Genomic DNA, 27,748 nt, shown 5'->3' with positions numbered 1-27,748 from the left:
TGAAACTCCAAAGGGAATTTCATGTTGCAAGCTTTCATCGTGACAAAGGTGTATTATCTTATCTCATCCCGGGGGTTCGGATCGCCTCCCTACTACCTCACCCCCTCCCGCACCAGGTATAATCCCCTCCGTGCAGCCCGCTAAAGATTCACGGATGTCGGTCAAGGTTATTTCAGGCTATTACAGGAAGCCGGTGGATGAACTGCCTTTCCTTCACGGTCAATAAACACCACCAACACTAGAGAGACGTTTCTATTTACTCCTACCAGCAGTGACCTTAAGACTTGGATAATTACATGGCTCACACGGCCGCTTAATTATATGGAGGACTCTTAAATCCATCCTCTCCCTCCTTCTCTTTCGTATCCCCTCCTCCTTTCCGTTCTCTTCCTCCTTCTCCTTTTCTTTCTTCTCTGAGCTGTATTTATGCTTCTTCCTCAGGAGCGATATGAGGTCACAGAATCCTTGGCTCGACGGGACAGACAAAATATTCCCGCTCGTGCCAGACGTGTAAATAAAAGGTGCAGAGGAGCTTCCCGCCGGAGTGCCCCTCGAACTGCATGCTCAAGACGATCCGGTATCTCATCTCCAATACTTTTACAGGCTCTAGCGGATTGCTGTTACGGTTGTCAAGGGTGTCTTCATGATTTTAGTGAGCAGTTTATCCCTCTGAATGTTACGGGTTCTCTTAAAGTTGATTTCTTTGTGTCGGAAAGACCGGTTGTTGCCATTACTTGGGTTTAATTTCGGAACACGCCCAGTGAACGCAGAAGTGATCGTGTAATTGGAACCTTTTAGTGTCTGCAGTTATGTTAGTGTTCAGTACAAATCGCCTAGGGTTACTGGAATATAATAAGAAGTCGTATCATAAGTAATGGAAGCATCAGCAAGTATTCTACACTATTAAGTACAAGCCACGAGATCTACGCTAACAATCTCCGTGGTCTTTAACCTATTCACTATCATGGGCGTCCTTTGTTAACATTTAGATCACTTAAAAGGAAAAAAAGAAATGTTTGCACGGACACACACACACACACACACACACACACACACACACACACAAGAGAGAACAGGAGCTTAACACTTATTTTTAGACTACAGAAGAATTAAAAATTACTCTAGCACAAAAATTGGTATCTAAAAAGCCGTAGGTTATTATGAAAATATCTTCCAGCAATAAAATGCATAAGAAAATAGTCCTTATGAGATTCCACACCGCTCCAAAACTCCCTGGTTCCTGTGGCTCCTCCTCTCCACGGTACTAAACATTTACAAAGCGGATGAGGATAACTTTACCAGTGAGAGGGACATTAGCCTGCTTGGGTCATATATTTACAGGGCTGCCGGTTAGTAGAGAGCGTCTATGAAAAGTTAAGGAGTAAATGCAGGAAGAACTTGGTCCAAAGCGGCCTGCAGAGGTCAAGACTTTAGTGGCGTGTTCCTCTTGCGCTCTTTTCCTTAACCGGGAAGGTACGGTGTTTGGAAGAGTTGAATTTTTGATGGCTGGAATGCTTGAGTTTGTGTGTGTGTGTGTGTGTGTGTGTGTGTGTGTGTGTGTGTGTGTGTGTGTGTGTGTGTGTGAGAGAGAGAGAGAGAGAGAGAGAGAGAGAGAGAGAGAGAGAGAGAGAGAGAGAGAGAGAGAGAGAGAGAGAGAGAGAGAGAGAGAGAGAGAGAGATAATGTCACGGTAGTCACAGTTGACGGCTCTAAATTCACGAAAATTATAAGGCACTTCCCCTTTCATCTCTCCCTCCTGACTTGCATACCAGAAGGGGAAATGGTAATGCTGAGCTGAATTACCGTCCTGGACAAATACTGCAATGAGACTGCCAACTATTCCATTATGTGCACTGCATTCTTCCCCTCACCAGCGCCATCACCATCACATGCCAAACGTAACGTAACCTAACCTAACTTGACAAAACCATTTCATTCTTTTCACAGCCTCTATCTCCTCTAACATCTCAATCACTTGCCTAACCTAACGTAACCTAATCTAACTTGACAAAACCACTTCATTCCTTTCACAGCCTTTATCTCCTCTAACATCTCAATCGCTTGCCAAACGTAACGTAACCTAACCTAACCCGACAAAACCACTTCATTCCCTTCACAGTCTTTTTCTCCTCTAACATCTCCATCACTTGCCAAACGTAACGTAACCTAACCTAACCTGACAAAACCACTTCATTCCTTTCACAGCCTTTATCTCCTCTAACATCTCAATCACTTGCCTAACGTAACGTAACCTAACCTAACTTGACAAAACCACTTCATTCCTTTCACAGCCTTTATCTCCTCTAACATCTCAATCACTTGCCTAACCTAACCTAACCTAACCTAACCTGACGAAACCATTCCATTACCTTCACTGGCTTCACCATCTCTAACAACACCATCATTTGCCTAACCTAACCTAATCTAATCTAACTTGACGAAACCATCTTCACCACCGCTAATAACACCATCATTTGCCAAACTTAAACCTAACCTAACAAAACCATTCCATTATTTCCACTGTCTTCATCACCTCTAACACCATCACTTATTAACATAACCTAAACTACACTGCCACCTTTATCATCAGCACATACCTAACCTAACTTTCAGTGAACCTTTCTTTCATTTAGTGGGCCTTTTTTCCAAATTTTTCTAGCCCCTCTTACATGAATCTAGACCTAACATAACACAGTCTAAGCTGATACCTAACCTAAGCTTCCCTAATTGGACCGAATTTAACTTATCTTACCTAACATAACAGAACTTACCCTAACAGAATCATACCATCATCACTAACACAAAACACTAATCAAATATTTCTAGAACTTCCAAACCTGATTATTTTGCAAACCCTTTCCCTCACACTCACATTCTGCATGAAGTCACTCCTTTGAGCTGACTTATTGATTTGCAACCACTATCACTCATTAATCTACTGTTACTGATATTACCTGCTGGCCTTGACCACTGATGCATCCTGTCTTCCTCACCACCCGTAACTTGAACACTGCTGCTAGTAACTAATTTTGCTACTTACCACCACAACTGCCATAAGCATTAACACTATCATTAACTTTATTACTGCCACTACTACTACTACTACTTTTACTACCATCACCATTACCACCATCACCACCACCAATAACCATGTTCCTAACCATAACTTAACTATCACACCTGGCCTTTCTTCTTTTTTCTTAACACACACACACACACACACACACACACACACACACACACACACATACACAACCTTCCTTTTAATCATTTCTTTCACGGCAACATTTCACACACACTGAAACACAACGCAACTTACACAAAACACTTGAACTTCTGATACTGTATACACTTTATAGTGAATGACGAACGGCTCACGTTGATTTATTTCATGACTCAGTTCCATGCGCCATCTAGCGGGAGAAGTCTCATATATCAGCAGATGGGATAAATTAACTGCCTCACTCATTAGATAACTGACGTGAACATTCTCTCTCTCTCTCTCTCTCTCTCTCTCTCTCTCTCTCTCTCTCTCTCTCTCTCTCTCTCTCTCTCTCTCTCTCTCTCTCTCTCTCTCTCTCTGTATTTACAGTATAAGCTATATGATCATAATTCGTTTTCCCAATGAGGCATTAAAATGAAAACATGGAAATAGTCTCTCTCTCTCTCTCTCTCTCTCTCTCTCTCCTCTCTCTCTCTCTCTCTCTCTCTCTCTCCTCTCTCTCTCTCTCTCTCTCTCTCTCTCTCTCTCTCTCTCTCTCTCTCTCTCTCTCTCTAAAAGAAGAAAAGAGATTGTAAAAAATATTACTAATTTTGCTATCCTCGCGGATACAAAACGTATTTTTTTTTCTTTTATAATAAGATTGCAAATTTCTCCTGGTATAAATTGTTCTCAAAGTTATTCGGTACTTTTTTATATGTAATAAGATTCTGGAATAAATTACACTCTCTCTCTCTCTCTCTCTCTCTCTCTCTCTCTCTCTCTCTCTCTCTCTCTCTCTCTCTCTCTCTCTCTCTCTCTCTCTCAAGAAACGTTTAGAGCAACTTTTTAACGTTTTTTTTTTTCTTACGACTTTTCTTAACGTTTATTAGATTCTTTTTTCTTTTTTCTTCCTTTTTACGGTTTTTGCAGGACGTTTACGAGGAGCTTTGTGAGGTAAAGTGATTTTTTTGCCCGCGCGAATCGTTTTAAGTTACTGTAAAGGTGTGGTCTTATTTTTCTGTGTGTGTGTGTGTGTGTGTGTGTGTGTGTGTGTGTGTGTGTGTAATATGGATTTCAACAAGACAGGAGCGAGTGCACCCAGAAGAATGGACCTTTTGTTCTGCTTATACTACTTTCATTTAGCTCCCGTTCCTGTAGAAATGCGCTTTACATTATGAGACAAAAATTCAACAAAAGGGCGAGAAAAGCAGTAAGAGCGCCCAGACTGAGGCAAGAGTCCTGTGTTCACTAATGTTTCAACTGCGAGTATTTTAATGAGTTTTATTGCTATGGTCACCTTTTCTGTTAAATCTTAGAGCACGGTACGATAAAATAAAAAGGAAATAGATAGTTTCCTTGGTTATCCAGTAAAAAAGAAAAGGTGATTAATTTTTTCGCTTCCATACTACAAAATTACGAGTATCTAGGAAAATGTAGCAGAAAAAATATGCCTTAAAAAAGCTGTAAGTTTTGGATGATGCTTTTGACTTATCCTTAGGGACTGGCACTCTCATTAGGCCCTTTTTTCCCTCTTCTTTTATTGCCCCTTGCTTAGAAATAAAAAAAAATGATTATGGGAGAAATTCGTCCAGCAGTGAATGGGTTAAAGGAAAGAATCACACTCTTATTTTTATACTTGTGATTGTGTGGGGATGAGAGGGAGTGTTTGCTTTCCCACCACCTGCACTGCTTTGTACTGGGGGCTGTGACGGGAGTGTTTTGTTCAGCAGTGATCGGATTGCTGGCTGCCTCCTGTGCCGGCCGGGCTGGTGTGGAGCGCTGGCCAGGATGGGAGGCTGACTCGCTTAATGGATTTCTGTTATTGAAAGTGAGTGTACGAAAGATTTTGTGCTGTTGTTATTATTATTATCAATATTATTTTTGTTTTTGCTGTTGTTGTTATTATCATTATTTTTTTAATTAATACCATTACTAACTATTAATAGTATGAAATACAATATTACTATACAAATGTTATTTTCCGGATCTGCGAGAAAATACGCGAAAAGAAGAAGAAGAAGAAGAAGAAGAAGAAGAAGAAGAGGAAGTAGTAGTAGAAGAAGAAGAAGAAGAAGAAGAAGAAGAAGAAGAAGAAGAAGAAGAAGAAGAAGAAGAAGAAGAAGAAAACAACAAAAACAAATCCTAATACACAAATTAAAATCATCACTATCATCGTCATCCTGACTCAAACACCACCAGACGGACCAACACTCAGCCTAGCCCCGTCAGCAGCCAGCCCTCGCCTCCACGCACCACCGCCGCCATGTGCTCCGGGGTGTCGGGCAAGTAAGTACAGTGCTCGCGGCCCGCATGGCACTGTGCTCCCCAATCAGACACACGCCGAATCGATAACACCATAGAGTTCCCAAGCGACCCTCAGCCCCTCGCTCACCCACGCTCGCCAGGGGAGAAGAAACAAGTTATAACGGAATGGGTGACAGGACAGGCAATGCGGAGTGTGTGACGGGTCATCGCCTCTACCCACGGCTTACAGTCCCGTGGAGACAGGTCTGCGGTGCGTGACTGTTGCAGGCACCGCTCACCCACATACTGTACGCGGAAACCTTTACTATTTCCCCTCACATGACAAAGGCCGCCACGTATCTCCTCGCCGCCTCCAGGCTTACCTTCACGCCTCACCGACACAGGTGTTGAGGTGGTTCAGTCACTGTTCAAAAGTGTCCCAGTCCTGATCACTGTCACGATGCGCTGCGGAAACTGTCCCGGCGGAGCGAGAGGCGGCGGCACAGCCTCCACGACCAGCGAGTAGCAACTGGCACACCCGAGTGGGAGGAGCCTCGCTGCCCCTCCGGTTCCCCTCACCTCTTTCTCCCCCTCACCTTCTCTCCGCCCACCCTCCGGAGCAAGGCAGTCCCCTCACCTTAAGGGGAGTCACAGGTGTCTCGAGTCACAAAACTTCAATTTTAGGGGACGGTTTTCCTTCTGTTATGGTATATGCTGTGTAAATCTTTGCAGCATTATTGTTTGTTGCCCTTCCCTACAATACAGACAGCAGGTGTGAACCAGCAACAAAAAGAAAATATATTTTTAATTGTGTGCAGGTGGTCTTAACTACCCCTGTCTCCATCCCCTCACCTTTCCTCACTTACCTCTCCTCCTCCTCCTCCTCCTCCTCCTCCTTTCTGTCTTCAAAACTCACGATTTTCAGCCTCCTTCACATGATTTGAAAGAAAAATAAATGTTCTTGAGGCTGCAAATTGACGAGACCTTTGAAAGGAAACAAAATGTGGGTGTGGTGAATGCAAATCATCCTCGCCTACAGCTGTGCTCGAGCCTTCCACGACAGAACAGTTAATGCAGCAATACAAGGTTCCCGGAATGTTGCAGTCGCAATACAATTATATTTTTCATTTATAAGGTTTATGTGTGTGTGTGTGTGTGTGTGTGTGTGTGTGTGTGTGTGTGTGTGTGTGTGTGTGTGTGTGTGTGTGTGTGTGTGAGAGAGAGAGAGAGAGAGAGAGAGAGAGAGAGAGAGAGAGAGAGAGAGAGAGAGAGAGAGAGAGAGAGAGAGAGAGAGAGAGAGAGAGAGAGAAATAATATGGGAACGTCAAGAATTACAAATAATGATCTAGGTAATGGTCCCCGCATAATTGCAGTGTGTGTATGGCAGTCTGGTCAGTGAGGTAATGAGGCGTCAGAGGCAGGAGGGGCTAACAGTAGTGTGGCCAGATCAACAGTTAGCCGTTTGCCCAGGTGTGTGTGTAGCTGTACCACGCTCCGTAGCGACACATTATTAGTCATGGTCGCCTCGCCAACACTCAGCAGTGCATGGAAGCGTCACCAGTTCCCCTTCCCACCTTGTGTTGTGGCGGCGCCAGTCTTCTGTGTTGCCTGGCGACGGATGCGGCTGCCACACACTCCCAGACCGGCCTGTCCCTCCCCTCCTCCCTCCACTCCCCTCCCACCAAGCCACAAGCGACGCGGTAAGGTCACAGAGATAGGTAGATAACGCTGTCATGGCAGCCCTGCGGTGGCCCTGCTTTCAGGGTCTCCCAACCATAACAACCCGTGATGGACAGCAGCTTTAAAATACCCAGACTCGTGCGATAAGGAGAATCAATGTGCATCATTTGTTTTCCCTGTCACGCAATATCGCTAAGCAGCGCGTGTCTATTCCTCATGCGAGATCATTAAACGCTGAACCCCCGATCGGTGACTGCTAGGCGACAAAACTGTGATAGGTGTGGAACAGAGCATTGTGTGCATCAACGGACTGATTCAGAGTGTCCTGCTCCGTGACTGACTTCAGTGGCGCGAGCTGCCTCAGGTCAATGTGGGCAAGGATTTCAGGTTTTATGGTATGGGATGAGAAGTAGGTGGCGGGGCACGTGCGTCAGGGTGAAGCCTCCCTGTTTGGACTGTGCGACCCTTCTGTCGTGCTACGGCAAGCCTGGCTTGAGTCTGTTAAGGCTAAATCAGAGGAATATGCAAATGAGTCACGTAAAAGGTGCATGATCGTGAACGTCAGTCTTTGATACACGCACAAGGTAAGTAATGATAAATTAATTATTTTAACTTATTTCAACATGGATCGCCATTTCTCCCCCTGCAAATCAGTGCTGCTGCTACCTCTACGCCACATGTGTTACCTGCCACACCTGCGCCAGTCAATTAACCCGTGATTACCGCCGTCGCTTCTTGAATTCACCATGAATGATCTTCTTTCACACCCGACTTGAATTTCTCTTCTGGAAATTATGTATTTACTACCGATATACAAGATTCATTCAAGCTCTAAATGTGCATCACACTTGAAAGGCGCTGGCCACGTGGGTAGTGGTGGTGGTGGTGGTGGTGTGAAGATATGATATTGGTAAATGGAAACGGTGGCGGAAATGTAATGATGACGATGATGATGGCAGTGGTGATGGTGATAGTGGTGGTGAAGCTGGTGAGCATGATGACGATGATGATGACGATAATGTTGTGGTGGTGGTGGCAGTTGAAGTGGTGATGGTGGTGATGCAATGGCGGCGGCGGGGTGGCAGCAGTGGTATTATGGTGGTGGTGGTGGTGGTGTCGTGTGTTCAAGCTGTTCCCAAGGCTGCTCTGTCGTCAAGCGATTTAGAACTTCACGCAAATTACTTATTCAGTCTCATATCGATCCCGCGGTTAGATGAATGAACACCGCGGCGGGCAACACTTACTCTACTGGGGCATAAATAACTGTTCGCTCTACGGCGGGCTGAGGTTGATTTGACGGGCATCAACAGAAAAACTTCAAGGGCAAGACAGACCTGCTTCTTTTCTGGGACACAACTGGTCATTACTAACTCAAGGCATTAAATAAACATTGATGTTCTATTTATAACCCTCTTTTTTTTTCTTAGGAGGCAAAGGACAATGTAAGCTCAAACAACTATTAAAAGACAGACAATACAAATAAGAAATAAAATTAAGAATAGGTAAAAGTAAAATAAAAATTAATAAAGAAAATAATAAATAGATAAATAAATAGATAAATAAATAAATAATTGACAGCTAAAGAGTACTCACCCTCTGGCTCGAACCCCTTCTGCGTCATCTTCCCTTTGGGCTTCACTATCTTCGGTTCAGGTTTGGGGAGGGGCGGGGCGGGGCGTATCCTGGGGCGTCTTGGTACCTCCTCCCCCACCGCCCCTGCTGCAGCGCCGCCTCCCCCAGGGTCAAACGCCATATTCTCGGTCCTGCTTCCGTCGCGCTCCCCTTGTCGAGGCCCCTTCAGGTTCACGCCCACTGACTGCTTTTTTACAGAGGTGACTCTAGGAGGCGTTATCCTGCTTTGAGGTGGGTTCCTGCTGGGCCGTTTGTGCCCCCCAGTGGATATACCAGGGCGTTTAGTGGGTGCAGTGAAGGCCACAGTGAAGGAGGTGCCCCCCTTGCCAGCCTGAGGCACACGTGGAGGGGCCATGAGGGCTGGTCACGGTCATGAAAGTTTGTTCACCAAAATACTCCTGTTTCTGTCATTCACTGCTCGTGTCAGTCACAAACACTCTGCACGGCAGCGTTTAGTAATGTTATTTTATAAAACACAGTATGTCGTGAATATTGCAGCGAATATAACTGAATGCAATAGAACGGCAGGCTTGTCGTATTTTTAAACAAACTGAAAAAAGTATGTTTGATTACATTTTCAGTGGTCTGCCAGCCTCAGTCCGCCTTCCCTTCATCTGCACTCCGGTTGAGCACGTTCCTTACCAGCTCACCTTCACTTCCCAACAGCTTCGCGCCCTCCCGGATAAATGCCATGGCTCCATAAATTAGTACCGTCATCTACCGGCGCCATGGCGATCTCCTTTGATTCATTCCCAGAATAATACAGGAAGTTATGCTCTCAGCTCTCTTTGTCACCACCAGAGAGTCCTGCGAAACTCTGCGGCCCACCTTGGCGTTTTGCAACCAGGTAAGGTGTGGGGGAGCCACACGCCGCCTCCAGCGCAACCCTGCCCCGCCGGTGTCACACTGAAGTCTACTCGCTGCCTGACATTTAGGAGCATCAGACTTCCCGATTCAGCCTTCCCTAGCAACTGTTCAAGGTTACTAGGCCTAGGTGAGATTGTGTCTATAAATAGATTTAGCGGCATATTATAGTGCCAAGCTATTTGTGAAGCAGAGCTGAAACTCCGTCTGGGTTACATAGCAACTTTATACGTCTTTATATAATCATGTGGAATAGTGTTCACCTTCTGTTATACATGTAATGTTTCACTATACAGCCCTTATTTTTTATGTATGTTTAATGGCCTTCTTAACAAACAGAGGGCAAACAGACAAGAATGAACAGCAAAACAGGTAAAAACAAAATTAGGTAATTCCTTGCAGCAGGCCGCAGCCTGAATGACCTTGAGGGTGCGCCAGTGCCCAGCCTCTGTAGCAGCGCGCATGCCCACATCAGTACCACTACAATACAGTATACACGTACCAGGTCTGTGCTACTTTAATTGGTAAGACTGAAGGAGAGCAGTAGCAATATAATTCTCTAAAATACTAAACGGATTGAATAAAATACTGTTATATATATATGGCGATGTGACAACAGTTTCTCTGCCCAGCGGCGTCACCAGAACTTACGAATACGTGTCCTTAGCACGCTCGTTATCTGTTCCACACGCCTGGTGGCCCCTTGGGAGTAGGCTTTGAGTAGTGCTTTGCCAGTCCCGCTCCACCTTGACCGCAATTGGTGTTCAAGGCAGTACACATCCAACAAGTACAAACACCACCACGCATCGCACCAGACTGCCTCAGGGGGGAATCGCACTGCTTCGGTTCCCTGTTTCGAAGCTGCTCCGTATTTGACCGATGCACAATGGTTCAAATGACACGAATATTTACTTTTTAGATCGTAGTTCTTTGCGTAAATGAAAAATAGGCGTCAACTTTGTAACGTTACCCGAAAAAATAAAATAGAATAAAATAATGCTGATGTTTTTGTCTTACAACAGCAGTGATGAGTTTTGTTGTTTTTTTGTGACAATTTACATTTCACCACAGCTGCAACGAACTGCATTCACTCAGGCAACGTTTCACATCTGCAATGTAGCAACGCATTAGTTCATAATATCTGAATCAGGAATACGTTCCCTTCATACAGACAACACATGTCATAAGTTAATATTATTGGTTCCAGAAGAGAATGAGACGGGATGCAATGTCAGGAATACGTTGTTTCTTCACCTCATGCTGGTAAAGGCAAGGTATTGTCATTATCTTGTGTCTTTGCTCGCCCTTCACCGGGATTCATCACACCTTGATAACACTGGCCAGGTGATAAGGCAACGCCAATGTGCAGTGACTCACTCTGAAACTGTGTGAAGGTTTCCTACGCACTGATTGGATGACACACCAGGACAAAAGGGGAGAACACTCATACATTAGCGCGGGGAAGGCAAAACGACATTTGGTTTGTTGAAGATAGATTCCTACAGCACAGGATTTTCTCACTTTAATAATACTGTGGATGTTATGAAGATAAATTTGACAGCAACAAGGTACTGTTTATGTACCTGAAACATTAAAAGCATGAATAACATTATCACCATAATTACAATATGAAACACGCGTTTACTTTGTAATAATAATGACACAGCAGGCAGATCAAATAGATTAGTATGTAGATAGATACATAGATAGATAGATAGATAGACAGACAGCCAGCCAGCCAGCCAGCCAGACAGACAGACAGACAGATAGATGGACGGATGGATAGACGTGTGTGTGTGTGTGTGTGTGTGTGTGTGTGTGTGTGATGCAGCAGTGTCCTCCAGGAAAAAGTGAACAAAACAGCGGGTGTCGGCGGATGAGGAAAAATGAGCAATAATCCGTGCGTGGCGGAGTGCTGGCGCGTGGAGGAAGGCGGCGACGACCTGGAGGAACAGCAGCACTACATCGCCCTGTCACACCAAGGACATGCAAGGGAAGCACAGCAGGGCAGGGGTTGAGTGGCGGGTGGTGGCCGTGGTGGTGCTGTGCTGCTCCCTGCTGGCTTACTCTGTCCTGGCCACTGTGCTGCTGTTCAGGTGAGTGGCAATACCTGCATTACGGCACTTACACCTACACCCAAGGAAACTTAGCACTTTGACTGCGATACGAAACAATTAATAGCACCAGAAGTGATCTTTATAAGCAGCTCCATGAAAGAAGGGGATTAAAAGGAAGAGATTTTGAAATTTATACTGGGTTTACAGATTAGAGGCTACTTAACAAGTGAAGATGTCTCAGAGTGTTTAGTAATTAGGGAAAGATGTACCAAATACCGGTCAAAGGGTTAGGACTCCTTGAAACACCTGACCAATACACGCCACATTGCTGGAGGGTATGCTGATAAATGCTACCGTGCCCTACAAGACTCGGGAGCGCGTACGTATCACTGACGGGAGTATCAAGACACTACAAAAAACAAACTGCATTTTTTTTTTCGGTTCTTCATTTGAGTGGACATTTTATCCTTTCTTTCCCCTTGGCCGATCTCTCTCGTTAAAAAAAATAAAATAATCCCTCCACTTTGCCATCTACGTATAAGGATCACTATTAAAAGCACGTTTCTTCACAGGGCATTCAACATGAGAACCACTCACTTCCTCATCCATGTTATCTTCTATCAGGTAATCACTTGCATGAACTAAATAACACCATACCAATTATTAATAGACATTTACATCAGCATGCACACTCACCTTCCTCCTTTCACCCCCTCAGGCAGCCACAAACAGCCACCATCTCCTCTAGGACTCGCCCATCTTACCTCCTGTCCAGTATTGAAGACCTATTCGACTTCATCACCGTCACCACCGTCAACTGCTCCAACTCACAGGTCATCCCGGGCTCCTCTGTGCTGGAGACGGAAGATCGCATGGTGAGTCTGAAGTGTGGGTGGATGTGGGTGGTGGGTGTGTGTTGCGGTGTAACTAATGTTCTTAGACTACAGCTAGCTAATGTGTATGTAATAATGGGTATCATTATATAGACCTATTTGCTGAAGTAATTTATAAATCTGTATTCAGCTTGTAGTCAATAAATCTATCTGTTGTGTGTGTGTGTGTGTGTGTGTGTGTGTGTGCGTGTGTGTGTGTGTGTGTGTGTGTGTGTGTGTGTGTGTGTGTGTGTGTGTGAGTGTGTGTGTGTCTAGGTGTTAGTGGAGGAGTATTAAAAAAAAATCTGCATGATGAAAGCTGAATATACATAAACAGTTAATTAAATATAGCATTATAATGTTGTTCTCTAAAAATAAATAAATAAATAAATAACTCCAGTACGACGTAAAAAAAGAAACTGATTACGTATTCAAACTTCTATAAATGATTACTATTTTCTATGTGTGTGTGTGTGTGTGTGTGTGTGTCTGTGTGTGTGTGTGTGTGTGTGTCTCAGATCTCAGGCCACGAGGGCACCTACATCTGCCTGGACGCCCTTCCCGAGACCCCGACGCAGGAATCCTGTCGCATCTACTCCTTCGGCATCAACCGCAACGACATCAAGTTTGAGACTGTGGTGAGTGCCGGGTGAGGGAAGGGGAGGCGTGTTGTGTGGTGGTGGTGGTGGTGGTGGTGGTAGGAGGAGGAGGAGGAGGAGGAGGAGGAGGAGGAGGAGGAGGAGGAGGAGGAGCAACAGCAGCACCAGCAGCAGTAGTGTTTATATGAAAATATGGAAATGCAATAATTCACATACGACTTCCCTATAGCAACGGTCTGCAAAGTCATCTCTATCTTGAAATTGCCCTACAGGAGACACTACATTGTGCCTGGACACCTGAACACTAATTATCACACCTAACCTAGACGAGAACACATTACCAACAACTTAGAATACAACTTAAACTTACCTTTTCAGCACTAATCCCAAACTGAATCACAAGAGCCTTCACCCTACAGCACATTACACACTAACATCAACATGACACTCGGCAGATGGGGCAGCGCGGGTGTCGTGTTCACCTGCTCATGGCCAATACGGAATACAGCTACTCGCGCCTCAAGCCTAACGTGTACCTGTACCCGCTGGAGCTCACCGTCTCCCCTAGCCTCAACAACTACACTCTGGACGGCTTCCTCGATCTCCTCACACACATGGTTAGTTAAGAAAAGATAGTTTAGTCATGAGCCTTTAAACTGGATTGCCTTTCTCTGAGATGCCACTAAGATCTTGCTTTTTACCAAGATCGTTGTCTCAAACACTTATCATATCGCAAAAACTTTTAGCTTACGAAACATAAGAAAGTAAGATAGGTTGTATGAAGCCAACAGGTCCACATGTGGCAATCCCTGTACGAAGCATATCTACCTATTTCTACCTATCATCCTCATCCATGAACGTGTGTAACCTTCCTTTAAAGCTCCCTAACGACTCAGCATTATCAACCCTCATTACAGACTCCATTCCATTCATTTACTCTATTTGAGAACCAATGCCTTACTATTTCTTTTTTAAATCTGACTTTTCAAGCTTCAACTGATTATTTCTAGTTCTTTCATGATTACTGATTCTGAGAAATTTGCTTACGTCACCTTTGTTATATTCCCTATACAACAAAGGTGACGTACGCAAAATTCTCAGGGTAACTAATTAGGATGGAACAAGAAATAATCGATTCAAGTTTGCTGTAGTGGAAGTTGTTGGGGGTTTTCAGGGGAGTTTTTATGATTCTCAAACACTTACATGTCTTATCTCGATCACATTTAACATGCCGTAGTGTAGTTGAAGTTGTTGAAGTTTTCAGGTTTTCTTTTTTTTCTTTTTTTTGTGATTCTACTAGCAGTTTAACAAGTATTCTCCATCATCACTGTGGCCTTTGCAAATAGTTGTTATGAGTGTCATGAGTGTTTCAAAATAATGATTCCAAACATTCCACTGCGGCGCTCTATATTCCCAGGTGCCAGTGTGCACAGACTAGCGTATTATACTGGGACGTATTCTCAAGCGTTACGACGTCTTATGTAGGTAATTTTTAACACATTCTGATTATTTTAACTTTCACGAATTTATTTTGATGAATTTATTATAGTTTAATAACGATTCTCTACCATTAATGAGAAAACACCCACGAGAAGCAAATATAATTTATTCGGCCTTTGTGAGCGATTCTTATGAGTCCCAAGTGTCTCAAAATACAGATCCTGAGCCTCTCACTCTGTTTCCCCAATCTCCATTACAAACAGAGGCAGTGGAACCGTATTATCAAGCCATCTAGAAAGGATCAAAGGGTCTGCTGCTGCGTGTTATCCTTTGTAATCCTTTGATCTTTGTGTTGGCTTCAGGGAAAGTAAAACAATGGGAAAAACATTACGTGCACTTTGAATTTTGTGTTTATTTTTAGTTCCTTACGTGCTTCTTGGGGGAAGTAATGGACAATCACACTCGCTCCTTTGTGTCTGTGTGTGTGTGTGGTGGGACTCAGACGTGTTTCCCATGCGCAGAGCAACACGAATAACAGACTGATGGATACTTGATATGTATTTCTACAGTGGAAGCCCATCCATTACGTGAAGACCACCACGCGAGGCAGCGAATGGACCTTCCTGAAGACCCTCTACCTGTCAGGCTACGAGGCGTACACCCACGTCAAGCAGGTAAACACGGGGAGACAGAGCGGCCTAGGTAGCGGGTGGGAGGCAACACTTAGCTGTCTTAGCCACTCCACTGATTACATTAAGGTGTCCAGCATTCACTACATAACCCTTTCATTACCTGAGCCATTTCTCTTTATGTTAAACTATAATTTTTTCTAGAGTTATTTATTTGTCATAGTCTCCCTGAAAGGTTTTTGTAGCTTGGAAAAGTGGAATTAGGCTTGTTTTCTCTTTCTTTCCTTTTGTGTCAATGCAAGTAGTTTTCTGCAGTTCTAAATGATACCAAATGATGACCATAGTAGTATAAGAGTGGATGAGTGAGTGAGTGAGTAAGTGAGTGAATAACAGATTGAGTGATTGAGTCAGGGAGGGAGGGTGAGGCTGAGTGAGTGAGTGGGTGAGAGATTGAGTGCCAGTGAGTGAGTCAGGGAGGGAGGGTGGAACTGAGTGAGTGAGTGGGTGAGTCAAGAGGTCTGTGTATTGAGTATATTTACAAAGACATGCCACTTAACATGTCGATCTGTTTACAAGTCGGTCTAATCACTCAGCCTGTACGTACTACAAACACAGTTTCAGCTCGTACCAATACCAACACACACACACACACACACACACACACACACACACACACACACACACACACCTTCAATAGTTTCAACCCTCCTCCTCCTCCTCCTCCTCCCACTTATCTTCCCTTTCTTCCTTCTACTCCTACTGCAACCCTCTTCTTCCTCCTCTTACTACTACTACTACTACTACTACTACTACTACTACTTCCATCACCACCACCACCACCACCACTACCACCACTACTACTTTCTCCCCTTCAGATCAGACTACTCCTGCACCTTCCCTACGCCACGGACGATCACTTCAAGGACCTGGAGAGCCTGTATCATCTCCTGCTGGGGCTGGAATACTATGGTTACCGCCTGGTGCACTCCCGCCCCATCCCCGACTCCATCTACATCATACACAACCTGCAGCGACACGTGGCCACCAAGTATGAGACAGTGTGGATACGAGAGTAGCGCAGCAAAGCGATGGGAGAACCAAGGAAACGGTGATATTTGTGCAGTCTCGCTTATTTCACTCTTAAGGATGATTTTTTTATTTTTTTTATTACAAGATAATGTATACACCTAAAAGAATGAACGCTTGTAATCTTTAATAATTAAACTATTACCATTCTACACAGCATTCCTTGCCGCACTTAACAAAGGTCTAATGAGAACAATAGGAAAGTAATGTTTGGAAACACTACACTTACAAACATGCATATACAACACATGCAGTCTTCAAGCTTCATTTATACAAGTCTACCATAAAATGTTTCGCTTTCTTCTAGCAATACTATAGAAAGAAAATTGAGTTTGCACAGACTATTTTAACTTTCTAGCCACCCCCTACATATACACACACACACACACACACACACACACACACACACACACACACACACACACACACACACACACACACACACACACACTTCTGTCTGCCAGTTATAAAATATTGGAGCTTTATCTTATGTCTGAAAATGCAGATGTGTGTGTGTGTGTGTGTGTGTGTGTGTGTGTGTGTGTGTACACATACGGGTGAAAACAGCTTTTATCGAAAATCAAATTCAGACATCCAGTTTTTTGGTTTTATTTATTTATTAATTAATTTATTTATTTTATTTTATTTTTTTGGGGGGAAGGGGGATGTGGATGCGGGTGTGGATGTCTCAATATAACTATGTATTATCATTTTTTTAATATAATCTTACATGCATTTTTACTTATTAACACTGGCCTCTAGCAAATTGGGTCTCAAATTTATCTTCGACATTCAATACCAGGCTGGCCCTTGTCAAAACAAGTGCTCTCTCTCTCTCTCTCTCTCTCTCTCTCTCTCTCTCTCTCTCTCTCTCTCTCTCTCTCTCTCTCTCTCTGGAAAAGGTGCCGCTTAAGACAAGCACACTCAATTACCTGTGTAAGAGTTTACGAAAGTTACTTTTCTGAGTCCCACCTCAGCGAAGGGAGGCGGTGGGCAAGTGGTCATCACACGGAAGTGGTGAGCTCCCTGATCCCAAGTTGAGTCCCACCGGAAGTGGCTATTCTTTCGTGAATGATCGAGTAGTCAATAATCACTGACATGATGCCATTACGCTGCCATCAACACCACTGTGACCGCCACCGCCAGGACAAGGGGAAGACGACACCACCCGCTACTGGCGACACTTTGACCCATATTCTGAAACACTGCTCTCTCACCACGACTATTTTCAAAGGCCACAGAGATGATTATTCGAATTCTCAAGAGTGTTTCTCCTGTTCATAATATAGAAATCTTGTTAATCTGTCACTAGAACCATAAAAACATCCTTGAAAAGCAGTGTAACTTCAAGTAGAGCTTATTGAAAGTAGTCTGGGCGCGGGAGTGTTTCAGAATACGGATGAATATTGTTCCACGCCAGTGCCACCAAGAAATACTGTAATTCGACCATCCAAACTTTCAGGAACGAGACGTATATGGACTAGACTAAAAAAAAAGTAAAAATTCAGATCACTTTTCCCTATAACAAGTCTTTTTTTTTTTATTTATTTATTCTTTTTTTTCACGCCATTCTCCACCGCCGTGTCTGCATCTCATCAAGGCAGTAATGGTGACTGCCTCCTAACGGGCTGGGGGGGAAATCAGCATGAAGCACACGTCCCTCCCTGCATCCCCTCTGCCGACACTGCATGCCAGCTCTCTGTGACGCGATCTTTATTAATGAGCCTTGACGCCCCACGGTTCACTGGTTTTGGTTAGCGATAGTTGTTCTTAACGAGAAGCTTACATCACAAATTTTTGTTTCGTGTCAATTTCCTTAGCATCCTGAAGAGAAGGTGGCAACAAAGAGGAAGACTGTTGGAGGGTTGAAGCGTGACATGAACACACACACACACACACACACACACACACACACACACACACACACACACACACACACACACACACACACCGCATCTCCTTTCATTCTCTAAGCTCACTCGCCATTTCTCTATTTGTCATTGTCTTGCCCCATATTGAAGAGATCACTAAAGAGATACAGAAACAATAGCGAATGATATAATATATGGAGGAGGAGGAGGAGGAGGAAGAGTAGGAAAAGAGTTTCAATTTCGGAAGCAAGAAAGCATGAAGGAAGATGAAAGTTACGAGTTACGAGAGAAAGGAGGTGTCTGATATGACTATGATGACGGTTGTTAACATTAAGAAAGGAAGAGAAGGGGGAGGTGGATGCGCGGGCGTGTGGGGATGTGTAGATGAGTGGGTGTTGTGTTGGCCATATGGCGCCAACTAGTGAGCGGGTCAGGTAACTGTGTCGCTGTGGTAGTGTGGTGGCGGTCCTACACACACACACACACATACACACACACACACACACAAACATACACCATGGAGGCGCAAGTCAAGCTCTAATGATGATAATCTACATCTTTTAAAACACAGCATCACTTTATTGTCTTGTAATCATAGTGTCAACCTGAGGCAGTTGCTTGGTTCCTAATGTTACCTTTCTAGTATTTAGTGTGCTCTTACAGATGATATGAGGTGAGAAAATGTTTAAAGTTATTTGTTTTATTCAGGAAATTAAAGAGTACTACAATACTGATCAACTTGACCTTCATTAAGCATACTGGATTTTTTATGTAAGAGGGACACTGGCCTAGGACAAAAAAAAAAAAAATAAAAAAATACCTACTGATGTGCCAGACCATAAACAGAATGCTGAAAGGATTATTCAAAACTGAAGGATAAGTGGCTTGATTGAGTGATGAATGTGCAAAATATCAAATCTTTAGTGAAAAAGTCTGATTGCATTATCCTTGTGACCATTAGTGATGCCACCTTCTATATAGTGATAGGAGCGGGGAATCCAGATAAAAAAATAGATTAAAAATAAATAAACAAATGACAACCCAGGCTTAAAGAAAGAAAGGAACTGCAGCAAAGTGATGACTCAGCTCTCCATGACAAATGCAAGAACACATTCATACGCTGTTCATGTTCCCTAACTTTGTTCCATGTCAGTACACGCATCAAATCAAGGAATGAACACGACATTAAGATCCAGCTGTCATTCTCATGTTGTGACAGAGAAGTGTCGATATCTGTAGCAAGAAAGTGTTAAGATTCTTACGTTCCCTTCGTATCTTCTACCAAATACGAATATGATACATGACACACACACACACACACACACACACACACACACACACACACACACAATAGATGACGTTACTGGAACACACTTGGCTGGCAGTTCTAAGAAATTACTGTTGATTGTTGATTTCTTAAACACACACACACACACACACACACACACACACACACACACACACACACACACACACACACACACATGTAGGCAGACACGCACACGTACACATACAACAGACTAAGCACCAACACACACACACACACACACACACACACACACCTAAGTCTTCTGTTGCCAGGGTCTGCGAGGAGCGGGAGACAGGCTGGCGGCGTGGTGAGCTGAGGGTGTAATGGCCGGAAAGTACTGAAGAAATTTAACAAGAGGTCCACAGTTTCAACTTAGAGGGAATGAGCCTAAAAAGCTTCTTAATTGTGGCACCAGCTGGAGACAGTGTGCACTGCTCGACAAGAAACATCCCTGCTGAGCGTTGTCTTACATACCGTCACACCAAAACCGGTATTCAGAAACGATTTGCTCTCTCACCAAGACTATTTTTAAAGGTCACAGAGATTATTAGCCAGGCTCTCAAGACTGTTTCTCTTGTTGACAATGAAGAAATTTTGTTAGTTTGTTACTAGAACCATAAAAAAAAAATACCCCTAAAGCCGATGTAGCTTCAACTGGAGCCTATTGAAAGTAGTGGAACTGCGGAGCAGGTTTCAGAATCTAGTCCCAAGGTCATGCTCTTCAACGTTTCGGCGTCAATATTTCGACTACTTTTAACAGCGTCTAGTGGGAAATACTGTGGTTTTCAATGTTTTTTTTTTTTTTCTAGGATTCCAATGATAGTTTAAAATGAGAAAAATATCCATGAAAATCTGACTATATACATATATATATATATATATATATATATATATATATATATATATATATATATATATATATATATATATATATATATATATATATATATATATATATATATATATATATATATATATATATATATATATATATATATATATATAAAGTCTGACATATATCCTGGCTGTGCTGCTGGAGCCAAACTCGAAAATTCTGTCATTTATTTATGAAAGAAAGTATATAATGCACCACCATACTCAAGGAATGTTTCCACGTAAAGAAGGAGAGAGTCATGTTCACATCACGACCACTTCTCTGCTTCACTGACATTCAGAACGCCACTCCAGCACGAGGAGATGACGTCAGTCAGTTTAAGCTTATTGATGTGGAGCCGCTCGGCCCGCGATGGTGGTTATGGGTGCTGGCGGTCCAGACAGCGGCAGGACGGAGGGTGGAATGACACTAGGAGATATTACAAAAGCATCATGAAATACGAACGCCTTCTAGTGTGATGTTGATTTCTACTTGAGTGATTAAAGAAAAAATCACGAGCAGAGAGTGCTTTAGGAAGTCTTAAAAGGAAAGAAGGAAAGGATCTTCACCGGAAGCTCCACTGCGCCGCTCACCCAACACTTGTGGGCGCGGGGATAGGAGAGAGGAGGGGAGGCGCCATAGGCAGGGTGTCCTGTTCATCCCTATTCTTTCCGGTCCCTTTTTTTCGGCGTGGTGGGTGTGCGCTGTCAACAGGATCACGTCCGCGCCCATTCCCGCTCCCATCGCCAGCAGCAGTCTGCCTGGCATTGGCGGGCTCCTCTCATTGCCTCTTCACTGAGTACAGAGGAGGAGGGAGAGGGGCGTTCTTTTCCACACCATTCATCTTCATAATTGCAAGTACCTGATTTATTAATGATGATGTCGCTTGACAGTTCATTCGTACAAACAAATGGCTTCCTTTTACCAAGGAAGTTAAGATTGTATACAAAGAAACATTAAGGAAAGGAAGTAATGTAGAATATCAACATTCCACTGAATTCCCCCTCGCCTCTGCTAGATTGGGTGTAACTCAATCAACACCAAAACGTGAGCGGCGCTGTCTTTGCCTGCTGACTTGCCTGAAAGTTCTCCTGCAGTGGTTCACCGCCATGTCACAGCGAATGCAGACTCCCAACCTGACCGTCATTCTCCGCCGCAGTCATCCCTGCACACAAGAGGGCGGCGTCCCATGGCCAGGTAACGGCTGCATCTAATTTCTCGGTGATGAGCCCAAATCGCGGCTGCCCCGCCCTCACACCCTGAGAAAAACTTGGCATCTTCATGGATCATGATCACCCATGGGCCGCCTCAGCGCACCACTCCTTACCACCGTCATCGGTGCAGTGGTGAGCCCGTGGCCCGGCACGGTGACCCTGCTGCAGCTGGCTAATATTGTGTTAATGCATTTGTGTGTGTGTGTGTGTGTGTGTGTGTGTGTGTGTGTGTGTGTGTGTGTGTGTGATATATATATATATATATATATATATATATATATATATATATATATATATATATATATATATATATATATATATATATATATATATATATATATATATATATATATATATATATATATATATATATATATATATATATATCACAATTGAATGTCAAGTAATCTCCTGTCAGTGGTGTTCACGCGTCAGTCCACCGTAGGATCGATCACATGTCCAGCCCCACATTTTTTCTCTCTTTTCCAGACACAGGAAATTCAAACACGACAAAGCCTACCATCACGTCTTCACCTGCCCGGTGCAAACACGCAAGGAAAAAAATTAAAATTTTTGCACGGCGAAGCGCGATGATGACTGCTGATGTGTTCCCGGGAAAGGTGAGTCCTAAATCAGCGGTAAGTACACGGTGTGCCTCCCTGCCAAGACTGCAGCGATGGTTACCTTCAGGGATGTAAAAATGAGCAGGACTGAGGAGCCTATAAAACTGTGAAGTCGACGCGCGTGTTATGAGGAGGCATAAAGTGAATCATAATAAAAGGCAGCAGATTAGTTCCGTCACGACCACTTCTGGCCCGTTCTGGAGTCGCCAACCCCGAACTGCTCAAAAAGAGAAAGGACAAAAGGCTTCTTTCCTTCACGCCGCGATGAGCCCGCCATGCATACTTCTGCCACACACACACACACACACACACACACACACACACACACACCGAGCTATACCTAGTACAGTCAGGTACAACATTATTTCTTCCCTGTATTAACCCACACCAGTATGTTCACCTGTACTAAAAGGCACACAGACATATATACATACCAGATAGTCATCATACAGTCACCTAAACACCACAAGGAGTCCACCAATAGTTAACCATTTCAAGAGATGCACGTGACATTCATTCATTCATTCATTCATTTATTCATTAACCCTTTGATCCCTACAGCATCTTCTCAGCTTGACATAATGGCCTTGTGTAAGTTTAGATGAGTATTTTGAAAGACTACACTCTCGGCAAAAAGGTGTCATGCAATATCTTGTAGTGTAACCCTTTCCTTCCGGTATGTAACAATTCACAACACTAAATAAACATCTACAAGAAAGGAAATAAAAAGACTAGATTTTGTAATTCCTAGTAAATACAATGTTTGGAGGTGGTTGTAGGCCAAGAAAATATGTATTACTGTGGTCAGTAATTAAGGAAAGAAGTACCAAATAGGAATAAAAAAGGGTTTTAATTTGTGGTGGGTTAAATTGCCTAAGGTTGCTAAAATAACATGTACCATTCACATTGAAAGGGTTAATCAGGTACTGTCAGATATAGGTCTAACAACTTGCACCTTCCCTTATGTTGATTTTCCTGCTTTAATATGCCAATAGGTTCGTATATTGAAACGCCTATAACACCTATTTTTTTTTCAAAAGCTAAAGACAATCAGCCAGGTTCTGCAGTATCTTCTTTTTTCCCATTAATGTAAAATCCTGGTTGAACTGTCACTACAAACATGAAAACTCCCTTGAATAACTAATGTCTGGCAGTAATAGAGATAAGACGCCTGAACCTTTGAAAATGCGGTATCGAAATTCTTAACCTTGCGAGCGGCGTTGCGTACTCGACATACCGAGCCAAAAAGGAGGATGGAGAGAAGAGGATTAGCTTTTTTCCGTCGTGTGGCGTGAGGGAGAAAGACAAGTTGCGGAAGGTCAGCTGAGCGCGTCTTCCAGGGCTGACCAATTATGTCCTGTTATAATATTTTTCTGAGAGAGAGAGAGAGAGAGAGAGAGAGAGAGAGAGAGAGAGAGAGAGAGAGAGAGAGAGAGAGAGAGAGAGAAATTGTGCGTGTGTGTGTGTGTGTGTGTGTGTTCATACGTCCACACTATACTTTTGTGTACATACTGCTCTTTTTCCCTCAATTCCAGCCTCATTCTAAACAGTCACGTGCGCTGGACACTGATGGATCACAACCACGGGACAGGCAGACAGGGAGGGATGCAGCAACCTGAGCAAAGCACTGACAAATAATGTAACAACTGCAACTTATACCTCCTTGTGGGTGCTTTTGCTTTTACCGTGTCTATCATCACCACATCACTCACCAAGAAAATGTGAAGATGTTCTCTCATACTGAGCGTATCGCGAACTTAAGGCAAAAGCAAAAGCTACATATTCACTTTATGCTTTGTGTTCTTGCGTTCATCGTCCTCACCATCTCAGTCTGTAAGAGATGCTTCACTCTTCCTGAAGGCGTATTACCTGACTGGTTTGTTTTCTTCTCCCTCAAGGCTCTGGCAGGGATGCAGCAGCGTATCGCCCGTTCCTACAAAGTGTACAATTCCTACAACTGATTGCCAAGAGTTATCGGTGACGTAAATAAGAGGATGTGGTTATTTGAAGCGAGGATGAGTAAATGATGGCCAGGTGGGGAGGGCCGTGCCGCTGGTGGTGGTGTGCTGGCCAGGCGGTAATGGGTGTGAGTGGAGCAGTGGCGGGAAACACGGTTGGTTGGATGTGTGGAGGGAGAAGGGACGAGGAGGCGAAGAGAATGTTGAGACGAGGAGGCGAAGGGAATGTTGAGACGAGGAGGCGAAGGGAATGTTGTCCTGTGGGTTATGAGTAAGTACATCCGCTCCTCACTGTGTGTCTGCAATAATCGGTGTTCATGCGCGTCACTGAGCCTTGGAGAACAAAGACCTCCCAGCGAGCTTCCTTCCTTGTACTTAGCTCCTCTTCTGAGTGGCGCTTTGTAGACATCACCTTGAAAGACTGAAGGCACGGAAGTATACGAAGAAGAAAAGAAAAATGCACCATAACGCTCTGAAATGCGCTAATACGAATTATCGATAAGAAGCACCACCAGTAGGTTACGGAAGGATGACTGCCTGACCCGACCTTGAGGATGCATGACTGTTCCGTGTATTACCCCTCGCCGCGTGACCCCGGCAAGCAACTCCCCTTCCCTTTCCTTCCCCCTCCCCTCCCCTCCCAGCCCCTCACCTCCCCTGCTTCGGCGGTTTGAGGCCGGCGGGTTCACCTCCGGGAAAGCAGTGAAGGTTTATTGACCCACCTGCTCCACATACCCAGAAATGTTTCTTCACACGACCTTCCTGTTTGATCATTCCTACATTTAAACCCCCGTGGTGCCCCCGCCTGGTGCCGCCGCCTGGTGCCCCGCCGCTGCCCGGGCTCTTGGTGCGGGAAACAGTTAAGTGCACACACAGGTTGCCTCGTAAAACCTCGTGTGTAAACAAAGCGGGGGAATATTTATAAAGCCAAAGCATGTGAATGTAAAGGAGCGAATAACGTTGCACACATGCATAATGCCTCACAACAGTCGCACTCACCATTCAAGCAACTCCATTTCACTTTAACTCAAGTGATCTTTGTGCAACGGAGCGTCACTGACCTAGTATTGTATTCTTCTCACGTCAAGAGGTCACATGGCGGGCTGAATAAACACCTAAAAATCTATCTATTTATTTTATCTATCTACACACCAGGCCGGCAATCGCACACGAGATGGCCCAGACAAAGCAGACAATTAAAAATAAAACAAATGTATCAGCCAAAATTTCTTCAAATATCTCGTCATCAACTTAGCTTGTTCCATCAGTCTCGGGTCCATATAAGCATCAAGCCCCGACAGACCAGTGCAGTGTTCACTTCACTTCCTGCACGTTGCTGACACCGGCTACAGACACCAGTATCCTTCCACTGACCTTGAATCAATCAGTTCATGAAAGCAAGAAAGCTGTGGTGGCAAGAACATGACGGTAATTTCCGGGAAGTTTATCTATTTATTTATTTATTATAGCACTAGCCAAGACCAACAAAAAGGAAGAAAAATAAAGGATCACTGAGATTCTAGTCCCTAAAGAGCCAATTGTATTATCCAAAAATTGAAGGATAAGTGTCTTGAAGCCCCCCTTTTGTGTTGCTTACCACCACCACCACCACCACCAAAAACAACAACAACAATGACAAGACCAGCGCCTGTGCATCAGTACGAAGAATAGCCATACATATCTCTGCCTGTACTGTACCTACGCACTATGGAAGCAAAACACGTGCCATATATATATAGAAAAAAAAAGTAGAAAAATAAAACATGCTTAAATAAAAAATAAATAAATAAATAAAACAATCACTTGAACATTAGTAGAAGTGACTGTACATCTAACCATCAAAATAACATCATCTTCATTCCCTCACTCAGTCACTCAGTCACTCTCTCCTTCCATGTTTCTTTTCTCTTTATTTTTTTTTTCTCTCTCTCTCTCTTAGTGGCGACAAATGGCGTGGAACAGGCGGGTCACGAGGCCTCTCCGCTACCCGCTACACTCCCTCGGGTGACCACCATGACGAGCCTCGCATGACAAACGTAATTTACTGACAAGCCAACTTATTCTCTTATTCCAGTCATGTATTCCATCTCTCTCTCTCTCTCTCTCTCTCTCTCTCTCTCTCTCTCTCTCTCCTCTCTCTCTCTCTCTCTCTCTCTCTCTCTCTGTAAACTTTTCCACTTTTCTTTGTAGTTATACGGCTGCCTAACTGAGAGAGAGAGAGAGAGAGAGAGAGAGAGAGAGAGAGAGAGAGAGAGAGAGAGAGAGAGAGAGAGAGAGAGAGAGCAATGACGATGGTGGAAACATAAATGCTAAATCGCTCTTTTTGTTGTTGTTGTTGTTGTTGTTTTTGTTGTTGTTATTGTTGTTGTTGTTGTTGTTGTTGTTGTTGTTGTTGTTATTTTTTCTTTTGATCCTGCTGCTTCTATTTCTTGTTTCGTTCTTGTTTTTGTTCTTGTACTTTTTCTTGTTCTTGCTCTTTTACTTTTCTTTATTTTTCTTTTTACCCTTCTACTACTACAACTACTACTACTACTACTACTACTACTACTACTACTACTACTACTACTACTACAATTATTACTACTACTCCTACTACTTCTTTTTCCCCTTCTTTTTCCTGTTTTTGTTCTTCCCCTTCTTCTTCCTGTAGTGGCAATAAGTGGTGTTTTGTTGATAAAGTCAATGGCTGGTGTATTATTTATTGCCGTTGTTGTGGTGGTGGTGGTGATGGGAAAGGTGGAAGCAGTCTTGTACGCAGGAAACACATGAGGGAAAGCAACAGGCTCTGGTGATTCTTCTTTTCCTTGTAGTGGCAATAAGTTCTGCTTTGCTAATAAGGTCACTGGCCGTATAGAGTCTGTTGTTGTTGTTGTGATGGCGGTGATAGGGGAAGTGGAACCATTCTTTTAGGAAGCACATGTAGGAAGGAAGCAAGTTGTGGTTGGCTGGGGGTTAAGAGGCACAGGTGTTGCTTGTGGGTTGAGTATTTTGGGGGCAAGTTGGTAGGGGGGCTGATGGTTCCGTCCCCGCCGCGCCGTGCCGTCAATCCTTTCTGATCAACTTGCATGATGTGAGTCTTCCTGCCAGGTTTTCCCATCATCATCATCGTCATCTTCGTTCTCTCACTCAGTCACTCGCTCAGTCTCCCCTCCATTTTTTTGGGGGAGGGTTTTCTGTTTCTCTCTCTCTCTCTCTCTCTCTCTCTCTCTCTCTCTCTCTCTCTCTCTCTCTCTCTCTCTCTCTCTCTCTCTCTCTCTCTCTGTTCTGTCTATCATCACTCCTTCCATTTTAGTCCTCAGTACCTTAACCTCTTCTCGTATTCCTCTGCATTCCTGCTTATATTTATTCTCCCTCTGTATTTACTCGGCTGTCCATTAACTTCCCCCCCCCTTGTCACCGCAACAGCTCGCCACTGATGTATTTCCCCATCGCAGAAACAAAAGCAAGTAGTATGTACGAGTATGTGTACACTTCACTTCCCCGTTATCTGCATCAAAAGCTTCTATTTCATTTGACTTCCATCAACATAAAAGTTTCAGCCGTTTTTATCGACTTGACGGCTTTCCCAAGCCCTTCCAGAGTCATGGTGCTTTTC

The 27,748-nt window shown here is 43.8% G+C and overlaps 2 protein-coding genes across 4 annotated transcripts in view; one reads left to right on the top strand and one right to left on the bottom strand.

Moving 5' to 3' along the window:
- The window catches only part of LOC135107017 (serine/arginine repetitive matrix protein 1-like), a 111,721-nt gene extending 101,878 nt beyond the window's left edge, over positions 1–9,843 (bottom strand). For 2 of the 3 annotated variants that reach the window (XM_064016579.1, XM_064016580.1), the window contains exon 1: positions 8,719–9,843. In XM_064016579.1, coding sequence (XP_063872649.1) covers positions 8,719–9,112 — 394 coding nt within the window. In that variant the 5' untranslated portion in view covers positions 9,113–9,843. The remainder of the gene's footprint in view (positions 1–8,718) is intronic. The other variant, XM_064016581.1, reaches the window with a different exon arrangement.
- A 1,577-nt stretch (positions 9,844–11,420) lies between these two features.
- On the top strand, positions 11,421–16,450 carry LOC135107018 (probable methyltransferase-like protein 24). Its single transcript, XM_064016582.1, has 6 exons — positions 11,421–11,717; positions 12,397–12,553; positions 13,069–13,188; positions 13,605–13,766; positions 15,159–15,263; positions 16,094–16,450. Exons 1-6 carry the CDS (start codon positions 11,608–11,610, stop codon positions 16,292–16,294), a joined length of 855 nt encoding a protein of 284 aa, XP_063872652.1. The 5' UTR covers positions 11,421–11,607; the 3' UTR covers positions 16,295–16,450.
- The last annotated feature ends 11,298 nt before the right edge of the window (positions 16,451–27,748 follow it).

Source organism: Scylla paramamosain, chromosome 14, assembly GCF_035594125.1.
Source record: "Scylla paramamosain isolate STU-SP2022 chromosome 14, ASM3559412v1, whole genome shotgun sequence".
In the NCBI taxonomy this organism is placed as follows: Eukaryota; Metazoa; Arthropoda; class Malacostraca; order Decapoda; family Portunidae; genus Scylla; species Scylla paramamosain.
This window is presented reverse-complemented; position numbering and strand designations above follow the sequence as displayed.